The following is a 22,653-nucleotide window of genomic DNA, read 5'->3' as shown; positions in this document are numbered from 1 at the left end:
CACCTGACCTTATCGCGCACCACGCGACCGCGTCACTCACGCGTCCGCGTCACATGCGGCGCACAGCTTATCCCCATTAGCCAAAATATCTTATCTTTTCTTCCCCAAAACCTTATTTTTGTTTTCTCTTATTATTATTTCTTTCTTTTCTCTTCTTTCCCTTCTCATTCTTCTTATCTTTTATTTTATTTTATTTTATTTATTTGCATATTTCATTCACTGCATCTTAACTTTATGCATATTTTTATTTTTCTTTTCTAAATTTCTTATTTCACCATTGGTGTTAAATGCTCTTATTCAACTGTTGCATCTTGAATTATTTTGGTGCTTAATGACTTGTTTTACACTATGGGATGATATTAATTATCTGCCAATGCGAATCTTTTATGATACTTGCACTTCACTTGCATTGACATGAACTTATATTGATATTTTCATTTACCTACACACCTCCCCTTTGCTGCATATTTTGCACCACTGGTATGCCATGACTTCTATAGTTTTCTCACGTACATGTTGAAGCTTCCATGTAAATGAGACCCTTATCATTTGGCATTAACCCACCCATACTTCATTTATTTTCTTATCTTTATTTCTGGGTTGCTGTTCTTCTTTTTCTCTTCTTTCAGGCTGGCCATCGAAGACGGAAAAAGGGAGAAACTTCTAAAAGGGGAGACAAACAAGTCCATCTGCACAATCCTTGAAGGAAAGCATCAGTTGGAACAACCCGTCCACCTGTACATCTCAGCATGCACCGAGGACGGTACAAATCTTTAAGTGTGGGGAGGTCGATACCGATCTCCATGGGTTAGTTACCTTCTTCTCAACACCAGTGTTTTATTTTCTCTGTCAATTCATTGTTGCATTTGCATATTTGATTGCATGTTTATTTGATTTTGTGCATTTAATTACTACTTGGTTAAAGTAATAAATTTCTTGTTAAGACCCTATTTTTGAAAAATTTCACTAATTTACATAAAAAAAATTTAAAATTTTCTATGTGTTAAATTTGTTTGAAGTTGTATTTGGAACATGGTTTTTGAGTCAAAGAGCACACAACCTGTGAGACTTTGAGCTTATTTATATGGTTACATTATTTAACCATAAATATTCTATTCTTGTGTGTTTTCTTTTCTATGATTGCAATCTTAGCTTTGTTCCATTCTATATGTCCAATATTTAGTGTATTTACATGCTTGCATATGATTGAGCCCATTGTTTGATTTTAGCTCACTTATCCCAAATAAGCCTACCCTTTAAATCACCCTTGTCAGCCACTTTGAGCCTTTTTATCCCTATTTATTCTGTATTTTATCACATCACTAGACTTAAGCAGAAAAACAATTGAATATCCCAATTGAATCTTTGGTTAGCTTAAGATAGGATTGTGTAACAATTAAGTGTGGGAAAACTGTGGGAACATGGGTTAATAAGGGAATGTGTTATGTTTTTACTTTGATAAAATATTGAGAATTTAGGTACCTACTCATATGAGACTAGAAAAATCAAAAATCCATATGCATTGATAAGTTATGCTTATTTTTCTATTTATTTATATATATATATATATATATATATATATATATATATATATATATATATATATAAATTCAATAAATAAGTAAATAAATAAGGGGAAAAAATTACCCCAATGTTAAGTTAATGAAAGATCAATGCACATGTGATAAATTAAAAAAGAAAGATTGATACATGAGTATGTAATGCAAAAGTGAAGACTATGGGTAGCTAGGCATGATTCTAGAGTTATATAGAGTATATGCACGTTAGGTGAAAGTTTAGGTTAATTAAAGATTCAATTTATAAAGCTCACTTAGCCATATATATATACCCTCACCCTTACCTTAGCCCCATTACAACCTTGAAAAGACCTCATGATGTTTGCATTGGTACATTAAATTTTTGTTGATTGGTAAGATGAAGAACAAAGTTTAGAAAGCATGACTAGAGAAGAGTAGAGTGAATTACCCTATACACTTGAGTGATTAGAGTGATATACACTACTAGTAAGGGTTCAATACTTGATTCTATGTTCCCTGCTTTCATGAGCTATCTTCTTACAAGTTTACTTGCTTTTTATTGTATGATTTGAATTAGTGAAATCTGACTTGTATTTGTCTTGAAGAGCTTATTTACTTTTAACCAAGTAGGTAGAATCATTTTGCATGTAGTTGCATTCATATAGATAGGTTGCATTTCATACATTCTACCATTCCTCTTCACCTCTTTATAGTTTCTCTTGAGCTTAGCATGAGGACATGCTAATGTTTTAAGTGTGGGGAGGTTGATAAACCACTATTTTATGGTTTATCTTGTGCTCAATTGAGTGGATTTTATCAACTCTTTACCCACTTATTCATACTATTTGCATGGTTTTACATTTGCCTTCCTAATTATGTGCTTTAATTGAAAATATGCTTCTTTGGCCTTAAGTTTCCTATGTTTAATCCTCTCTTATTACCATTAGATGCCTTGATATGTGTGTTAAGTGATTTCAGAGATTACAGGGCAGGAATTACTCAGAGGATGGAAAGGAAGCATGCAAAAGTGGAAGGAATACAAGAAGTTGGAGAAATTGCTAAGCTGTCCAGCCTGACCTCTTCGCACTCAAATGGCTATAACTTTAGCTACAGAGATCCAAATAACGCGGTTTTAGTTGCGTTGAAAAGCTAACGTCTGGAGTTTTGATTTGATATATAGTATGCCATAGTTTCTCTGACGCTAGGCGACGTGGTCACGTGATCCACGCGGACGCGTCGCAGTGGCAAAAAACTAGCGTGGCAGGTTTCTTCGCCAGCAATTTCTGGGCTGCTTTTGACCCAGTGTTCAGCTCAGAACACACATATTAGAGGCTATAAAGTGGGAGAATGCATCCATTCATAAACAAGCTCACAATTCATAATTTTAGGAGTAGATGTAGTTTTTAGAGAGAGAGGTTCTCTCCTCTCTCTTAGGATTTAGGATTTAGGATTTCTTTGCTTTCAGGATTATTTCTTTTTACCAGGTTCAATGTTCCTTTTATTTATTTTTCTAATTTAATTTATGAACTCTTCTATGTTACATTTGATATCTTTATTAGTGCTAATTGAGGTATTTCAGTTTATTATTGCTTTCTTTTATTTACATTATTATTATTCCCATCTGAAGACATTTTTATTCCAGTAGATTTACTTTTCTCCTTTTTGGTCTTGGTTAAGAAATCAGTAACTCAGGAGTTATCAAACTCAAACATGATTGATAATTGTTATCTTTGTTAATTAAATTGAACTTCAATAATCCCAATCTTTTCTTAGGAAATAAATAGGATCCGAAGATCAAACCAATTAATCCCTTGACCTTCCTTTGCCTTAGTAAAGGTTAATAAAGTGGAATTAAGATTCAATTTTCATCATCATTGATAAGGATAGCTAGGATAAGACCTCTAATTTCTCATACCTTGCCAAAAGTGTGTTTTTACAGTTATTTATTTATTTTACAGTCTTTTACTTATTTTAATTACAATTTAAATTACTTGTCTCTCATCTTCACAACCCCAATTTACAATCTTCATAACCAATAATAAGAACATACTTCCCTGCAGTTCCTTGAGAAGACGACCCGAGGTTTAAATACTCGGTTATCAAATTTAAAAGGAGTTTGTTACTTGTGACAACCAAACGTTTGTACGAAGGGATTTCTGTTGGTTTAGAGACCATATCTACAACGCGACTGTTTTTATAAAATTTTTTACTGGCAAAAATCCTGACGTCACACGCACAGGTCAGAGCGGGTGTCAAAGGTCGTGCGTACGCACAAGGGTGATGCGTACGCACAAGCTAGGAAGTGCCTCTGACTCGTGCATACGCATAAGATGATACGTATGCACAAGTCCTGTTTTCACACTAAAACTCTATCTTTTTACTTGTTTGGTCTTTTCATCAAGCCTGTAAACTTTTGTAACCCCTAATTGAGGTCCGACAACTTGTTTTAGGCTTGAGAATGAGCGTAAGCATAATTTGGGGAATCAATTTGATGAATTTGAATAATATGGTGGATTGGAGTGTCAAAGATAATGATGGGTTGATGAGAGTTTATGATTAATAAACTTATTGAATAATAAATTGATACAAGACACGAATGATGAGCTTGACGATGACTGAGTATGGCAGATTGGCTGATTTGGCAAGGTTTGGGTGATATATCACTTGTGTATTAAATGAATATCTGTTTATGGTAAGGTCTGGGTGTCATCCTGCTTGCGTAATGAATTGAATAATAATTGATATGATACCTTCCTGAGTAGATGCAAAGGTGTGGTTCACCCCAGGTTGAGGATTGAAACTCCCTGGGTAGATGCAGTAGTTCGCCCCACTTGCTCTGGGTTGAGACTTGAGACTTTGTTGACCCTCCATAGCAAGATGTGGCTGCACACTTATACCTTTCTGGATTATTCCTCCAAAAGATGTGAATTCCTCTTGGAAATCGCGCACCAAGAGATTGTCCAGGGTTAGCTACCAGACATGTCGGGTTTGACTGTATAACCGACAGATGAGTTCATTGGCCATAGGACAGACATGCATCATTTGCATTTGTGTGGATTTTTTTGGTGTGCATCTTGTATTTGGTTTGTCTTCTTGATTAAATATATCTATATGCTACTTGATCTAAATATTTTATCTATTCTCTCTATCTGTGTATTCCTTGTATTATTTTGTCTGTGCTTGCATAACTTAGAGATCTCTCATGCTGGTGGTGGTGACACTGAGGATTGTTCCTAATATGACATGATGGGTAGAGGCTTGTGGTTAAATGAGTTTTGACACTGAAATTTCTGAGTTGGAACCATTATGATAATGAGAAGACTTATGACTTGTATTGAGAGGAATTGGGAATCTGAGATCATTTATTAGCTAAGATTTGGTTTTTGATTATCCAGTTTGGTTTAGAAATAACTCTAGACTTGAACTTTAGGTTGATTGGAGTATAGGATCGCCTAGCGAGTTCGTGTCATTTTACATCGTCTCTATTTGGGACTGTTACCCTACTGAGAATCCGAAAGGATGATGTTCTCATCCGTATTAGAAATTATTTATTTTACAAATATAGAGTGTGAATCACCTCGTTGAGCGTGCTAGATTCTCTCTGGAAAGCGAAGATTTTATCTTAGGACTTGTATATTTTGCACTTAGCTATATATGTTCTCCATTTTATGGAGAAATAGGATTTATATTTATGCTTTGTTGTACTTTTGGGATATATATATATATATATAGCGTGGTGAGGAACCATCCATGCCTGCAAAATGAGTATTGGGTTCCTCTAGGGATTTGAGCTTGGAAAAGTCGGTACCCGTTATGAAGGTCGGAAACCAGTAACCCTAGGTGGGTTAGAACCCCACCTGACGAAGGCTCGCAGCCTAGATTATGGGAGAGAATGAATGGCTCTATGACTCCATATTTCGCCTTGAAGGGAAAGGAGGGTTTCAACTCCGGAAGAAGCAGAAATCCCTCCAATCAAAGAATGGGCCGTAGATACGAAGTTAGGGAGAGGGTTAGTTCCTGAGTTTATATTTAGTTGCGAGTCTCGAACTTATAAGTCTAAAGCTAGGCCCGGGAAGTTTGGTACTACGTAGTCACGTCTCTTCTCTTTTATATATATATATATATATATATATATATATATATATATATCCCTTCTGTTTGTTGACGCTTCTTTTCTGAACACATTCGTGTGCGATGCGATATTTCTGTTTTGTATATCTTTTCCTTCAAGACTCCTAGTTAAATTATCCTTCATATATATATATATATATATATATATATATATATATATATTGATTTTAGTCGTCGTAGCACCTCAACACCTCTGATTTACAACTTAAGCATAAAGTTCTGTGTGGTATGGTGTTACAATTGCCACATGTGCGAGTTTGCGTGCAGGCCAACTTAGCATTCTCCGTTAGTGAGTCACGTAAAAAAATGTACGGGAGACTGTTATCTCTGGCAGAGAAAAACATTAGGAATTAATCTGTGACGAACTAATTTCTGCTAGTAAAGAATTTCGCAAATAAATTTCCGTTGTAAGTATAGTTTCTAAACCAACAGAGAATCCTTTCGTACAAAAATTTTGGATGTCACAAGTAACAAACCCCTAGTAAAATTTATAACCGAAGTATTTAAACCTCGGGTCGTCTCTCAAGGAATTGCAGGGAGGTGTATTTATTATTGGTTATGAGTTTTCTGGGAAATTTGGAGTTTGGGCAATGGGCACAAAAATAATTATCAATTAAAGTAATGAAAATTAACAAGAGGTTTTATGTAATTAAATTAAAAAGCCTTGACCGGGGGTATGATTAATTGGAAGTTCTATCCTTATTGGAATTCTCTCAAGTGTAGTATAAAGAGGTTGTTGTTTTCACTTAGTTAACTCTTACTAAATAAAGGAAAGTCAAGTGATTAAGCTAACTCTTATTCGCAAATCCTAGTCCTCTCCCTTGGGAAGGTCTAGCGTTAGTAAATACAGAATTAGCCAACAACTTTCAATTTAACTAATCACTTGAGCATTCCAACTCAAGTGTCTCCTCTTAATCAACCCCCAAGTCAAGTTGGGAGTCTACTCTGTCATCATGCATACCATCTTTTTTGTTGAGAGTTTGGAGTAGAAAAGAGACATGATAATGGGAATAGAATTAAAAGCAATTAAATAAATAATAAAATTAAATGAAAAAGTATCCTTTGCATTAATAATTCATAAAAGCAATCCAATTGTAACTCTGAATAAGGATTAAGGATATGGAAGAGTAAGGGACAAGGATGACAAACTAAATAAGATAAATAGAAATTAAAGGAGTAAGAAAATAGGAAACAAACTAGAATAATAAAGACTTCACGGAGGTAGTAATATCCAACTCAACAGCATAAAAGTAGGAATCCTAATTTCTAGAGAGAGGAGAGAGCCTCTCTCTCTAAAAGCTACATCTAAAACCTAAAATTATGTATATGAAAGTTGTGTTAATGAATGGATGCATTCCCTCACTTTATAGCCTCTAATCTGTGTTTTTTGGACCGAGAATTGGGCCAAAAATAGCCCAGAAATCGCTGGGGACGATTTCTGGTCCGTATAGGTCGCTGGTTTTTCTGTAAAACCATGCATGTGCGTAGATTCACGCGTGCGCGTCACTTTTCTTCAAGAAAACTATAAAAAATTATATATTATTTCGAAGCCCCGAATGTTAGCTTTTCAACGCAACTGAAACTGCCTCATTTGGATCTCTGTAGCTCAAGTTATGGTCAGTTAAGTACGAAGAGGTCAGGCTGAACAGCTTAGCAGTTTCTTCAACTTCTTGTATTCCTTCCACTTTTGCATGCTTCCTTTCCATCCTCTAAGCCATTCCTGCCTTATAAATCCTGAAATCACTTAACACACATATCAAGGCATCGAATGGTAATAAGAGAGGATTAAAATTAGCAATTTAAAGGCCCAGAAAACATGTTTTCAATCATAGCACAAGATTAGGAAGGAAAATATAAAACATGTGAATTGTATGAATAAGTGTGAGAATAATGGATAAAATATACTAGATTAAGCACAGGATAAACTCTAAAAATGGGGTTTATCAATCTGTGTATTAATTTTTTTGAAGATTAAAATGTTCGCTTTTAAAATCTTTGAGAACTAATTTAGGTATTTACTCTTCAATTTTATTAGCCAAATGATATTCAATTTGGAGAAATGGAATCCTTATGTAGAGGTTATTACTACTACACACGAGTAAATTCTATAGTAGTCTATGAGATTTATGAAATTACCCAATTTAATCATTGAGGTTCTAATTTCATCATAGTAGTCCCCTAAATTTAGCTCTGAGCACCACAATGTTTTCTGAGTCATTTTCAATGCTGACTTAGTTGACGGAATGCTGACGTAGCTATCTTTTGCCACGGTGGAGGTTCCCAATAATTAGATGATGTGGCAAGATTGCAATTGGACCCAATTTGGCCCCTTCCCCTTAAAAACCCTAATTCATGTGTGGGTTATATTCCGTAGAACATGTGGAATCGCAGTAACATGTTCATTCTTGTTCCTACATTCCAAGATCTCAACGAGCTCTCTCAACAAACAACTTTGAGTTTCTAATGGTGTCAACAAGTTCGTCCTCGATGGCACGTCCTGTCTCCATGCCGTCATCGTCTCTAAGGTAACGTTTGTTTTTGTGGACATGATAGAACATGATACTGAGACAGAGATATTAAAAATTATTCTTTGTGTATTGTGTTTGGATACAATGCACAAGATACTAATGTAATATCTACTATTATATTTGGATAGACATGGACAAGACTAAAATATTATACGAAATGACTAAAATAGACATGTCTCTCGTACCCTCATCTCCCTCCCTCTGTCTCTCACTCTTTTCTTGCCGCCTAACCCTTCCCCAGTTGCTGAAGGACGGTGGAAGAATGATACCGGCTATATCATCTTGATGTCGCTTGTTTTTCGCACCGCTGCCAACTCATCGAACTCTATTCTCTTCCTTCTCCTCTTCTAAAATCTAAAATATGAAATCCCTAGTTATTCTCTTCGTTGCTGTTGCAAGCCCACCACTATTACCGCTGTCGCCAACCCACCACCAGTGACCTCATAGGTTCACTCTCTTCTCCATCAACCACTACTCTCAAAGAAGGAATTAGAGGAATACGTTGCCACAAGTGTCTTCTCCATCGTCATCAAGTCCACTGAAGACAAGCCAACATTCAAAATTTTTTTGGTACAATTCATTTTTGTACTTGGAAAAAAAGAATAGAGTACCAGAAAAAAAAAAGAGGAAGAAGAACACAAAGATAGAGAAAGAGTAAGGAGAAGAGAGTACCTATCTGAAAACAACGATGCAGAGAAAAAGGTCAAATTAAGATTTTCTCGTAAGAGGATAAAAAGGGGTAATAATGGAATAATAAAAAATATTTAGGAACAAAAAAGAGAAATTTTTTTACTAAAAATCAATGCCCACCTTCTCAAATTCCATGTCCATCGTTGTTTTTCGTTTAAAAGCAGACACAAAATAAAATAATGATTCTGGAGATACTGTGTTTAGTGTACATGTCTCTCTGTTCAAACACATTTTGGATATTTACTATTCATGTCTCTGTGTCCTATCCACAAAAACAAACAAAGCCTGAATATTTTGATTTAGTTTTTATGGAGAGCAGTACGAAGATGACTGAGAAATCTTTTACGAGGCAGGTGCTTGAGAAGGACAATCTGAAAATGACATGTCTCTTAGATGGTAATGAACAAAGTAAATTTGGTATAAGGGAGGAAAGATTCAGCACTTAATAACAAAGTAAATTCAGATATAAATACTTTATTCTCATCTGACAAACTGACATATGTTGTATTATGTATATATATAATTAAAAACTACACATATTTAGATTAAGAAGAAGAAGACAATCTAAACATTGGGAATAGATTAGGGTTTTATAATGGAAAATAGACTAAATTAGGTTCAATTATAATTTTGTCACATCATTTAGTTATTAAAAATTTTCAATGTGATAAAGAATAGCCATATCAGCATTTTATCAGTTGAGTCAACACTAGAAATGACCAAAGAACCATTATGATACTTAAAGTTAAATTTAGAAGACTACTATGATAAAATTAAAATTTCAATAATCAAATTGAATAATTCCATAAATCTCATGGACCATTCTAAAAATTTGTTGTACTATACACGCCAGATATTCTTGTTCAGCCCAAAAAAAGAAAAAAAGAAAAAGAAAAAGAGGCGAAGCAAGGTAGGTTGAGAGTTTTATGTGAAAACTCAGGTGTAGTCGATTTCACGTAAAGTTAGATAGTTGAGAGCCGTTAGATATCTAACGGCTCTCAACTATCAACTTCACGTGAAGTCGACTGCACCTGAATTTCCACCTTTATTTATATAATATAAAAATAGAACAAGAAGGAAGCTGATGAGAATATATACATATGACTTGTTTGTTTATATATCGAAATATATATAGACGCAGGGTGTTCTTCCTGTGACTCGAAAACAAAGAACATAATAACTTGAATATCAATCATATAATTATTTTTAATTGGATTCAGTTTCAATGTATTCTGATATGCATGGTTTTGATATTTTGTCACACATGTTCAATGAAGAAATCCCAGACCTTATTCTTTTCTCTGATGATCCTCTCCCTCTCTTCACAGCTCAAGAAAACATAATTGATTCTCTTGATCCTTTATCCCTTTCATGCATCAATTTCTCAGAGTCCCAAATGGTGAAGGATCATTGTTCCAACAATCATCAGCACCATCTAAGTCTTCCTCACAGTTACCTGCAGAGGAGCTCCAGTTGCAAATCGTTTGATAGAAAACCAGTTTTTCCACCATGTGAAGCTCACAACGACACTTTGATGGATTCCCCAACTTGTGAGTGGGAAAACGATTTCTTCAAAGGACAAATAAGGAGGGTCTTCAGTGCAGGAGACTTGCAGGTAGGTCGGTTAAATTACGAAAATAAATCTTCTCCATTTTTTTAATAATTGAAAAAATAAAATGTGATTTTTTACTATTAATGTTATAAGTGAAACAAAAAAAATATAAAAAAAAACATTAAAAAATTACAGATTACACCTTATTTTTCAATTATTTTTAACAATTGAAAAGATTAATTTCCGTTATACTACTGTATATGCTGCGATCAATATAACTCCCTGTTAATGTTATTGTTAGTTTCATTCAAGTTTGTTTCATTTGGTGAACAGAACATGCATGCAACTGAAACACTTCAGACGGATGAACGGTACTTGAAGGTGGGGCGTTACAGTCCCCAAGAAAGGAAAGAGAAAATCTCAAAGTACAGGGCCAAGAGAAGCCAGAGGAAGTTCAACAAGACTATCAAGGTAATTCTCTTCGTAATTTTCCTTCATTAATTCTTAACTCCATTTTTCACGTATAGTATTCAAATATATTTCGTATTGATTTTATATCTCTTAAATTTGATATTAGATTAGTTTTATTAGATCGTGTTCTTTGTCTATAGATAAATACCCTTTTTTTTATTATACATTCTGATAATAACTAATAGAAAAAAATTGAATTACTCTAGTGGTCAACTCATTCCTATGCAACAATTTATTGACCAATAATATATCCTTAAATAAAAAAAAACTAACGGAAGATAGCAACATAATTTGATAGAAAGAGGGTCTGAATTGTGTATGTGGCTGCTTTGTTGTTTCGGGTATGGTAGCAGTATGCATGCCGAAAGACACTAGCCGACAATCGAGTCCGCATACGTGGCAGATTCGCACGCAACGACGATACCAGCGTGATTCCAAAAGCCCCATGTTCAACTTCAACTACACAGCAAGACCAAGATGAATTCTGGGTAAATACAATTCTACATTTGAAGCGCACTTATTTATTAATATTAATATTAATTAGTTGAATGTATATAGTGCTGATGATATATATTATTTATTTATTATTATTATTATTGTTAGTGTAGATTGAAATGATTGAAGCGTTGAATGAGTAGTAGATCCTCTGTTAGTATGAAGATCCACAGTTTCAGTTTTTGAGTTTTGAGGTGTGAAAGAAGCACAATTTCTGGAAGACTCAACTTTACAATTTAGTTTCATCAATAAAAGTCACCGTATTTGCAATGTTTATGTTTATGTGGGTGGACTGTTCTAGGTTGACTTCTGTTGGGTTAGAGTATGTACTTGTATCCAATTTCACTTTCTCTTTGCCTTTCTTCATTGTATATAATCTTCATGTAATGCATTTTCAGAAGAAAATAAAGTATCTAGTTGTTTCCATCACTTTTTATCACACACTACCTTTTTTGTAATTTAGTTTTGTTACTCTTCTCTCTTACTCTAACTTCTAATACAACTCTGGAATCCAACTGGTTAACATACTAATTTAGTGTTTCAACTTTCAACCAGCGAGTTATTAATAGAACCATTTAAATTTAAATTAATTAATTAATTAAATATATAAAAATAAAATTTATTTTAAATTATGTAATATGTATATTTTTTTAAAAGAAGCTATATATCTCAACAAGAAACTATTCTAATCGTTATCAACTATGAAACACCAGCATTTGGACACCGTATGCATACTGCATAAGTCCCTAGTATCTTAAAAGAAACAATTAGTGAACTTAATTCATGTAAATATATTTGGAAGAGAAATATTGATAAAACTGAAGACTTACGTGTAGTTGTCTTTATGTAAAGTTAATAGTTGTGACTTGAGAGTCGTTAAATAACAATTTAGTTAAATATGTTAAATTATCTAATGATTTTTAATTAACAACTTTACATAAAGATAACTCCACGTGAGTTTTCACTATTGTTACAATAAAGAATAGTTTAGTTGTGTTTACTGAATAATATACAGTAGAAGAAGAAAACAGAACATGAATACAAGAGCATTTAGAATTCTTAATTAAACAAGAAATGTCTCGACTCTGTATATAATTGGTGAGGTCACAAAACACAACTTAATACTTGTCAATTTTTCTAGTGGAATATACCAGTAGATAGCTTCTCTATTGAGCTATCGTGACACTTAAAGTGTAAATTTACAACTTGGATTTACATATTTACAGAAGACTGTTTGTCTTGTTTCATCAGTTAAACTTTGATTATAAAATATTTTAAAGTAAATTAATTTGAACCGTGCACTAACAAAATTTGATAAGGAAGCAATTGACTGGGAAGAAAATGAATGCAAGTATGCAACAAGCTTGGCCACAAGCTGCACAATTTGACTGTCAAACGCATATGATGATGCAGTATTATCACTGCTCTAGGAATCAAAAGAGGCTTCATGCCTAAACTTTAGAGGCACTAAAAGAAATAAAAAGAAGCATCAACGTACCAATAAAAGTAATCATTCTTTGCTTATTGAAGTGGCAGATATAGTAATGTTCATTAATTCATAAATAACAATTTTGTGAAAGTGGAACTTGTGTTTACCAATCAAACACTGGTCAAATAAATTCTAAGGATAAATAAAGGGTGGTTAATTAGCTAGTAATTTATTTTTTACACTTTATTTTGTGTTGTCAACTTTGTGGCTATAATGATTATTTAGAGTGGGCTATACTTAATTAGTAAATTATAATTAGCTTCAATTTCAAAATTTTCTATCTTGTCGGAGTATAACGCACTTAATTAATAATCTAATCTATCCTATTAAAGTGGAAAGTGTTTGAATTTTTAAATGCAAACCAGCAGTTAAAGGTAAATGCAATAGAGTAGAGCAGAGGCTCAATTTTATCGTTATGGAGGGCATGTGTGTGCTATGCGTGGATATGGAGTTAGGGGGGACTACACATATATATGGGACAGAATTTTTGTCAGTTTGAGATGAAGGAACTCGGACCGTGCGAGTTCTTTGGATTTGAAAATTTTATAAACAAATCGCACGGTCCGATTTGTTTGGCAACCGGATAGAACTCCAAGTACAAGGAATCGGACCCAACGAGTTGACATCGTAGGAATTGGTATGAAATCTCACGGTCCGAGTTCTTAGGTGAGAGTATGAATTGTTGATCAATGAACTCGGACCCTCCGTGTGGCAAGGAAACATAGAAATCTGATGGTCCGAGTTCGGTCTGAGAAAATTTTTTTTTTGGTTCAAGTTAACCTAGTCGTAGGGTTCGAGTTCCTCAAAGGTTGTGATATAAAAGGGTGAAGTGAACTGGTAGGTGGGACAGAAGCTGGGTCTTCCTTCTTCTTCAACGGCTGCGTCTTCCTTCTTCTTCAAAACTCTCTTTTTTTTTCAGTTTTGATTTTGATAATGTAGTATCTAAGAGTAAGCTTATGTTTCTTTTATGGTGAGTGAAAAAAATGAGTGACCGAGTTCAGCTAAAACTATTTTATTTTGGTCAGATTTTGTTAGAAACGGCTGAAGGAGTAAAATTTATTTGTGAGAGCCCAGTAGATATTGTTATTCCTTTTGTTATCTCATTTGAGGAGCTCAAAGGAGTAATCTGTGAAAAAATTGGTTCTGAGAGGGCAAGAAATATATCATGTATTCTATACAGATATCCCATACAGGTGTTTGGTGGATTCGTACAGTATCAATCCAAATATGTGACGGACGATGCAAGCATGCAGGAGATGTTTTCAATGTATATTGAAAACCGGTCTCAGATCTCGTTCATCGAGTTGTATGTTGAGTTTGAACAATCTGAGGCTGACCGGAATATTCTACAGGAAGATTATAATAGTGACAGTGAAGAAGAGTTCGAAAGCAACTATGAATTTGCTGTTCCAGATGGTGATGAAGATCAAGGTGAGAGAACCATGTGCCCAGATGTGACAGAAGTGGCAAATGCACTTGCAAACGAAGTGCCATTTGAGGAGCCATCATTCATGAGAGTTTTAGACTTGGAAGCCATGCATATTCCTAAATTTCCGGAATATATGACTGCAGGTACGTAATCGTGGTATAAGTGTTTTTGTAGTTACACATTGATTGAGGAATTTATTTTTTTCTTTTATATGCTTCATGTGCTTATTAGGAAATAATGTTTATGCTGTATAAGATATGGTTGTAGCAAGTTGCATGAGTTTGTAACAATTATCGGCACAGCTTCAATCTATTGTACGGTTCAAATGGCATGAACCGGCATGGACCGGCACGGTTCGTTTGGTTTTTCGGTCGAACCGGTCGGTCCGGTCCGGTTTTTTACATTTGCTGCTGATATGCTTATGTTGTTTAGTGTGATATCATAAAATGTTAAACGTTTTTGAAGTAAAGCATACTGGTTTTTTACATTTGCTGCGTATTAATGAAATTTATCTTATGGCATTTGTCCCAACAGAAATTCCTATGGTCGCAGATGGTGAATTCGTCGTTGGGATGGAGTTCAGTTCCAGGGAAGCTGTTATTAAGGCGGTTAAGGAGTATACCATACGACGAAGCGTAGACTACCGGGTATATGAGTCTGAGCCGTTGACATTTTATGCCAAATGTACACAGTATGGGTCAGGGTGTGATTGGCTTATCAAGGTTAGCTTGATCAGCAGGAAGTACTGTTGGGTTATAAGGAGGTATAATGGTAGCCACACCTGTACCACAGCCACCATTTCACAGGATCATTCGAAACTGGACTCTATCACAATTGCAGAAGCAATAAAGCCACTGGTTGAAGTTGATCCCTCCTTAAAGGTAAAATCAGTAATAGCAGAAGTGCAATCGAAATTCAACCACACCGTCAGTTACCGGAAAGCATGGTTGGCTAAGCAGAGGGCAATAGAAAAAATATTTGGAGGTTGGGAAGCATCGTATGAAGCCTTGCCTATATGGTTTGAGGCCATGTGTCACAAGGAGCCATCAGCTGTTGTCCATTTTGAGACTATGCCTGTATATCAAGGCGATGACTTGGTGGGTGATATTCAGGTACTGCATCGTGTATTCTGGAGTTATTACCCTTGTATTAGGGCATTCAGACATTGTAAGCCAATTGTTCAGGTAGATGGTACTCATGATTACAACCCACAATACATAACTCTAACACAATGACTGCTGGTTTTGTCGAAGCCCAATATTCCCAAAAGTAATGCTTCTTTAATTAAAACACACCTGGCCATCCTGAAGTTCATCAAAGGCCTTCCTAAAGTGAGCTAGCTTCAGATATCTATATCGTCGGTCCCCACGCTCCCAGTTACGCCACCTAATACAATGTCCTCAATTAGCTCAACTGAATGTTAAATATCAAGAAATGGATAAATTGTAACATAATATTACTTGTTTGCAAGTGGAAAACTGCGGGGTTCTCTAGGAAGCGGCGATAGATATGGCAATCGGATCCAAGCCCAACCCAGCAGCAGTGTTAGTGGACCATCTATTTCCTTACAGTTATAACGAGATGCCCTGCATAACGCCCTGTAAAGGTGTGCTAGGCATGCCGAACCCCAACTATACTGTCCAATATTGACAAAATCACGAAGCAATGGTAGAAATTTCCAGTGCACACCTGCCCCTGACTTATCCCCAAACAGTATCGTCCCAATCAGCAGCATAATGTGACACCTCACATACCTAGTAATTAATAACAATCTAATATTATAACATTTCTGTAGCATTATATAAAACGATGGTTAATACATTAATAGAAAAATATCTAATGTAGCATATTAGGCTATTATGAGACAATATTACATAGTCCACATGGCTAATACATAAATAACTTCAGCAACATAATATGATACCTCACATACCTCTGTATACTGATCTCATCATTCAATTCTAAATTCTCTTTTAGATTCCGGAGCCATGTCAGTTTTATGCAGCTTGATCTATAGTCCTCTCTACGAGGTGCAACCCCAAATTGAAGCAGACACTCCGCCTCCATGGCTTCAAAACTACTCATTGTCATCCCTGTGACTGGAAGACCATCTGTGGGAAGACCAAGTATTAGAGCCACATCTTCAAGAGTCACGGAACATTCACCAATGGGAAGGTGAAACGTATGGGTGTCAGGGTGCCAACGTTCGATTAGAGCATTTACCAATGCTTTCTGACACTGAACTATTCCAATCTGAGACATATGATAGAACCCAGTAATTCGTAAATGCTCCTCCACCCTATCGTTGTACCGATCCGGAGGAAGTGGGTGGTTACATGTCAACATTCTTAATTTCTACAAAAAAACATAACAAATAACTAGTCATATAATTAACAGTTACTAACTTACCATCATCAATCATTTCAGTAAATCCTTATATAACTAATTCTTTTAACTTCTAAAATTATTTAATTAATCCTTAAAATTATTAATAATTAAAAAATAAAAGTCATGACCTATACATTTATTTATTCTTAACGAATATTCTCAACAATATTACAATAATTTAAATATTATCTAATACTAATTACTCATTCGTGAAACACATTTTTTCCTCAATAATAAAAAATATTAACAATCAGTATATGCCATCATCAACAATTCTACAAAATATTAACATTCATATTCTAAAAACTATAAACATTGTCATAATTAAAAAAATAGCATGGCTTAATTAAACTAATCCTATTAATCATTAAACATTAACATTTTTTTCAGTCACAATACCAATAACAATAACATTAACATTTAAATTCTTCTCTAACAGATATACTAACTTTTTTAAAGAAATATTTAAATATGATTAATTAACTAAAACATATAATTATACTAAAAATTAATAAAATTTTAAAAAAAATCTCAACATTCTCTACTGAATAAGAGATCTATTTACTTCTTCTTTTATATACCTACCGAAATCTTTTCATCATTAATAATAATAATGTTTTCTTATTAATAATAATATTTTTTTATTAAAAATCTGCAAAAAAATTTTTTAAAAATTTAAGAAATATTAAAATATTAGTCATAATCCATCTATTTTTTTATTTATCAACTGCATTTTTTACCAACAATCACCATCATAATAATTAAATTCTTAATATTCATAATTATAAATATAACTAAATTTCTAAAACTTAAAAATAATTAAAAAATACTTACATAATCAGGATCACTGAGATAATGAATAATATGAAACTCACATCGATCAACATCTTTAATTTTATATTTTTTGGGCATAATTCCTTCTCCTCCACCATGTAAGGATGAGCTTCAGAAATGAAGAAGAATGTTTGAGAGTGAACTGTGTGTGCTTTCGTTTTCGGATGGTGAGAGAAGAGCAAATGGGTTTCTTTATTGAAACAGGGGCACCGTTCGGGGGAAAACCAGGGAGCGACGCGTGTTAAGTGCAAGTAGGAACTCCCACCGTGCGATTGGCTTCTTCGAAATCGGACGGTCCGTGAGATTATTCAACTCGGAGGGTCCGAGTTCGAAACTTACTACAGGGGATTGCATGGAACTCGGACGGTGCGAGTTTGGTTTAGAACTCGGAGGGTCCGAGTTGTTCCCCCTGACACCACCAATTTGTGCAGCACTCCCCTCCCCCATATCAGCGCACTTCACCAGCTGAGGCTCCATATCTAAATTAAAATCTGTAGAGCAGAGCTTGAGAATTTTTTTTTTTTTTGTTGACTTAGAAAGAAAAGTAGAGCTTGAGATTTTTTTTTTTTTACTTAGAAAGAAAATAAACTTAAAGTTAGGTGCAAGTCAGATGAAAAATGTTTTAGCTAATCGGCATGCGTTTACCAAATAAAAGCTATCTTTTTGTTTCTCAAAGGTGAAAATTATTTGTTTGCAGCTGAAATTTATTTTTTAAGGTAAAAATAACATTACTTTTTTATTTCATGGCTGTCCCATTTTCCTTTCTCCGTCCATTTGAAATGCAAAATGATGAAAATTATATAGTTTTTTTGGTATTTTAATTTAGTTATTAAAAAACAAAATGGCTGCTAATTAACTAAAAGATGCTTAAATTACCATGCATGTGTCGAGCTGCCATATTGGCAGCAATGCTCACAATTACAATGCTCACAATTACAAAGGCACTAGCTCCATCAATATAAATTGAATAATTAATCGTGTCATTTGCATAATTCACAGACAAATTGATTGAATTTAATAATGATTCATAACCAAAAATAAAAAAATGCAATGGACTCATGTAGTGATCACTACTCTACACTTTAGATAAGGGTTTATTGAGAGACATAAATTAATACTTTTAGTACAAAAAAGATGAATTTTGAATTGAGAGAATCTAGCTGTTTGAAGATATCACAACTGCCTAAGCAGATACCAAGACTACTGCTTTCATAGATTCTCTTGTTTAATTATAAATTATATATAAATAAAAATAGAGTAAAATATGTTTTTTATTCTAAATGTTTGTGAGTTTTTTTTTAAATATTTCTAACATTTAGTTGTATTTAATTTTATCTCTAATATTTTTTATTTGTATTAAAATTATCTTTAGATATTAATTCTTTCTAAAATGTTGGAGACAAAATTAAAACCGTTTAGGGATATTTTTAAAACGAATCGAAAATATTAGAGATAAAATTGAACGAATCGAAAATATTAAAAAAAAATTGAATAAAATAAAATATTAAAAATATTTTTAAAAAATATTATAAATTTTAGAAACAAAAAATACACCTTCGACCTAAAAATAATAGGGGTGGCAGTACAGAGAGATGCTTCTGGCTGCAAAGCTTTTGTATTTGCATGTTTCTTCTTTGATAATATCCATTTTCATTAGCCCTTACCAAACCTTTGCATCTGTCCTCTATAAATTATTTATAATTATCATCATCAACTTTAGAGGAAAAGAGAGAGATATTTTGAAATCAATTAATCAAAGCTGACAGCTGGATAAAAGAGAATAAAACCAATAATGAGTTTAGTTTACTTAATTGATGTTATATATATATATATATATATATATATATATATATATATATATATATATATATATATTGTTTTAATTCGATTTAGTTTCCTTTTTAGCAGATAATTTATACTTTATCTATTATTTGTTACACAAAAAGCATTAGTTCTTGTGTTTTCCCAAAATTTGTCGCAGGTAAATAATCACAATCTAATAATTGGCTTCGTGCTGTGATAAGAATGTGACCCAACATCATATGAAAATAACAATAATATTAAGAAGAAGAAATGTGATCGAACAAAATAAACAATGCACTTAATGGGGAAAGAGTAGCGAACAAAGCTTATATTATAAAATTCATCATATATAACCACCCAAAATGATTCCAGACACCGACTTTTGACCAGCACAACACAATGGGTATTGATGATTACTATAGTTCAACGCCCTATCATTGCATCCCCATTGATTATTTTACTATTATTATTTGTTATTAGATTATTAGATGATTGTTATGAATTCTTGTTCCCTAGGCTAGCCTTATTCCAAAGACACCCTGAGAAAGAATTTTTGCAGAGTCGAGATCGTAAAAGGAGAAGATAAGTGCGTGGTTGGAAAAGTTGTATGTCCACTGAATTTGTTTGGTTTTGTCCAAGAAAAGGCTTTTTGTGTTGGACATATTCCTTAAGAATATTTTCAAGCGATTTGATTAAATATAATATAGACACGTTAAAAATGTATTTTTCTTTTTATGTTTTGAAAAAAATCTTTTAGAAAAAGATATTATTAAATTTATAATTGCTTTCATTTGCAAATCTCAATACTTCGATTAAAAAATGATTAAATTTTTACTTTTTTATTTTATAAACTTTTTTACTTAGAAGAACTTGATCCGTATTTGCAATTGTAATTTAATGGAATGACATGGTAGTGGACCTTTATGCGTAATGCTAAAAAGTATATGTCACCGGCAAAGATTAAAAAAGGTTAAAGTAAAACTTTTAGTAATGAGTGGGGTAAAAGTGAAAGAAAGTGAGAATTTTATTAAGTTAACAGTTAATTAACATGCTAAACTAATGGAGAATCCTGATCATGAAGTAGTTAGCTTTATGCTATATAGTCAGGACAAGACATCACAAATTCACAATTGAGTTTTTGTGCTATGATCTAAAACAAAACTTTAATTTTGGAAATGACAAATGCTTCAAAGATAGCAAATTATTACTGCACTAAACTGTTATGTGCAAAAATAATGCCCCAAGTAAATTGAAAATGTTTTACTTCCTCAATTGTTTTTTTTTAAGTAAGGTAGATTGGACAACTTCTAATGCTAGATACTTCAAATGGATTGGACAACTCCTAATCTTAAGTACCTCAAATGGATTAAACAATCCCTAATCCTAAGTACAATACACACCCATATACTCTTTATATATTTACCAATTTTTTTTCTTTGGTTAGAGTTAATAAGAGTTGAATATGAGACTTTTGAAATGGGAAAAAGACAGAATGCCGTGTGAGTTAAGGGTCGTTAGCCTTCCTCAATTGTTAAAAAAATTTAAAAGAATCTATTCCCGTAAAACTTGGACAGGCATCAAAAGTTTCATTTTTTTTTTGTCACTTTATTTGGATACATCTTACGTGGTATTTCTGATAACGTGTACTATTTTTTGTTTTGGTCTTCATTATAAGCTACAGTTTATTTAATTTTGAGCCCATGAAAGTTGAGTAGCCCAATCCCAATTTGATTTGTAGGGTGTTAGTACTCAGTAGAGACGGGAGTCTAAAAGGTAGGGCTGATGACGTGTAAGATATGGTAATATTTAGATTTTATTTTAATTTTATCTGTATATTTGCTACGGTACAATGATAAATTCATACGTACCGATACATTTAAAATATGGACAAATAATAATAAACCATATGAAATTTATTTTCCACATCAACATTTAATTTTTGTTTTTTTAAATATATATTATATCATCACTTTTACTAATACACCCTTTTAATTAAATAAAAATAAAAAATATTTTTTATTTAATTTTATAAAAAGTCTTAAACATATTTTTTTATTTGATTAGACAAAAATATTCTTTTAAATTAACGAAATTTTAGAATTCAATTAATCCTAATTTTATAGTTTCAAATAATTTAAACAACAAAACAAAAACATATTAAAAAACAAAAAATCAAAATTTCTTCGTTTTCTCCAATTTCTCTAATCATTGGTGCCCCTCTAAGCAAAACATATCAAAGAAACAAAAAATTCGATCGTTCTTCATCTTTTCCAATTACCCCTCTGAAACAAAGCAGTGAAAATCCCAAACCAAATATGTTTTGAACTCTTTTCCTCGTTTAAAAATTTTCGACTTTTGTTTGTAGTCTCAGCTCTTGAATCAAAACAGTCAATGGAAATTCTAATTTCTCTTGCTGGAAAAGTGGCAGATTATACTGTGGGTGCCATTGGAAGGCAATTCAGTTATGTAATATTCTACAAAGTCAATTTTAAAGAGTTGAGTGACCGTGTTATTGATCTTGAAGGTAAAAGAGATGAAAACCAAGTATCGTGTTCAGAACGAAAGAAGGAATTTGAAAAAAATTGAAGGTCGTGTGCTGAAATGGTTGGACGACGCGGATGAAGCCATTGGGACGACAGCGGCGAAGAACCTAGGGTTTTGGTTTGGGATTTTTACTGCTTTGCTTCAGAGGAATAATTGGAGAAGATGAAGAACGATTGATTTTTTGTTTCTTTGATATGTTTTGCTTAGAGAAATTGGAGAAGACGAAGAAATTTTGATTTTTTATTTTTTTAATATGTTTGTTTTGTTGTTTAAATTATTTGAAACTATAAAATTAGGATTAATTGAATTTTAAAATTTTATTAATTTAAAATAATATTTTTGTCTAATCAAATAAAAGAATAATATTTAAGACTTTTTATAAAATTAAATAAAAAATATTTTTTTTATTTTTATTTAATTAAAGGGGTGTATTAGTAAAAGTGGTGATATAATATATATTTAAAAAAATAAAAATTAAATGTTGATGTGGAAAATAAATTCCACGTGTATTGTTATTATTTGTCCATATTTTAAACATATCGATACGCATGAATTTATCATCATAAATTAACAAACACCTTATTTTTTAAGAATTTAATTATATTCTATGTACAGGTCGAGAATCTTTTAATTTTAATTCTATTGGTATTCTAAAGTTTTATATCTATTTTTTTTGGTGACTAAAGTTTTATATCTATTGAGTTGAAACAAATTAATTTTTAATTTTTTAATTAAATAAAAGATTTAATTATTTTATAATT

At 32.9% G+C, this 22,653-nt stretch overlaps 2 protein-coding genes across 2 annotated transcripts; both read left to right on the top strand.

The window, feature by feature from the left end:
• The first annotated feature begins 10,112 nt into the window (after window positions 1-10,112).
• On the top strand, window positions 10,113-11,623 carry LOC107641716 (uncharacterized). Its single transcript, XM_016345187.3, has 4 exons — window positions 10,113-10,502; window positions 10,773-10,910; window positions 11,264-11,398; window positions 11,519-11,623. Exons 1-4 carry the CDS (start codon window positions 10,113-10,115, stop codon window positions 11,546-11,548), a joined length of 693 nt encoding a protein of 230 aa, XP_016200673.1. The 3' UTR covers window positions 11,549-11,623.
• A 2,254-nt stretch (window positions 11,624-13,877) lies between these two features.
• LOC148563460 (uncharacterized) lies at window positions 13,878-15,558 on the top strand. The gene is made up of 4 exons (XM_088486818.1): window positions 13,878-14,466; window positions 14,858-15,249; window positions 15,364-15,435; window positions 15,508-15,558. The coding sequence occupies exons 1-4, from the start codon at window positions 13,878-13,880 to the stop codon at window positions 15,556-15,558; spliced, it is 1,104 nt and encodes a 367-aa protein (XP_088342944.1).
• The last annotated feature ends 7,095 nt before the right edge of the window (window positions 15,559-22,653 follow it).

The sequence above is a fragment of the Arachis ipaensis genome, chromosome B5, assembly GCF_059453495.1.
Source record: "Arachis ipaensis isolate K30076 ecotype BB chromosome B5, ASM5945349v1, whole genome shotgun sequence".
Classification (NCBI taxonomy): domain Eukaryota; kingdom Viridiplantae; phylum Streptophyta; class Magnoliopsida; order Fabales; family Fabaceae; genus Arachis; species Arachis ipaensis.
The sequence above is the reverse complement of the archived record's forward strand: the minus strand, read 5'-3'. Positions and strand labels throughout refer to the sequence as shown.

What these genes read in the sequence shown, in the direction of transcription:
- LOC148563460 (XM_088486818.1), top strand. Translation starts at nt 13,878, where the DNA reads ATGAGTGACCGAGTTCAGCTAAAACTATTTTATTTTGGTCAGATTTTG. An exon ending in AATCGAAATTCAACCACACC is followed by an intron (nt 15,250 to 15,363) that starts GTCAGTTACCGG and finishes ATGTGTCACAAG; the next exon opens with GAGCCATCAGCTGTTGTCCA. An exon ending in ACTTGGTGGGTGATATTCAG is followed by an intron (nt 15,436 to 15,507) that starts GTACTGCATCGT and finishes CCAATTGTTCAG; the next exon opens with GTAGATGGTACTCATGATTA.
- LOC107641716 (XM_016345187.3), top strand. Translation starts at nt 10,113, where the DNA reads ATGTATTCTGATATGCATGGTTTTGATATTTTGTCACACATGTTCAAT. An exon ending in TCAGTGCAGGAGACTTGCAG is followed by an intron (nt 10,503 to 10,772) that starts GTAGGTCGGTTA and finishes TTTGGTGAACAG; the next exon opens with AACATGCATGCAACTGAAAC. An exon ending in AGTTCAACAAGACTATCAAG is followed by an intron (nt 10,911 to 11,263) that starts GTAATTCTCTTC and finishes GTATGGTAGCAG; the next exon opens with TATGCATGCCGAAAGACACT.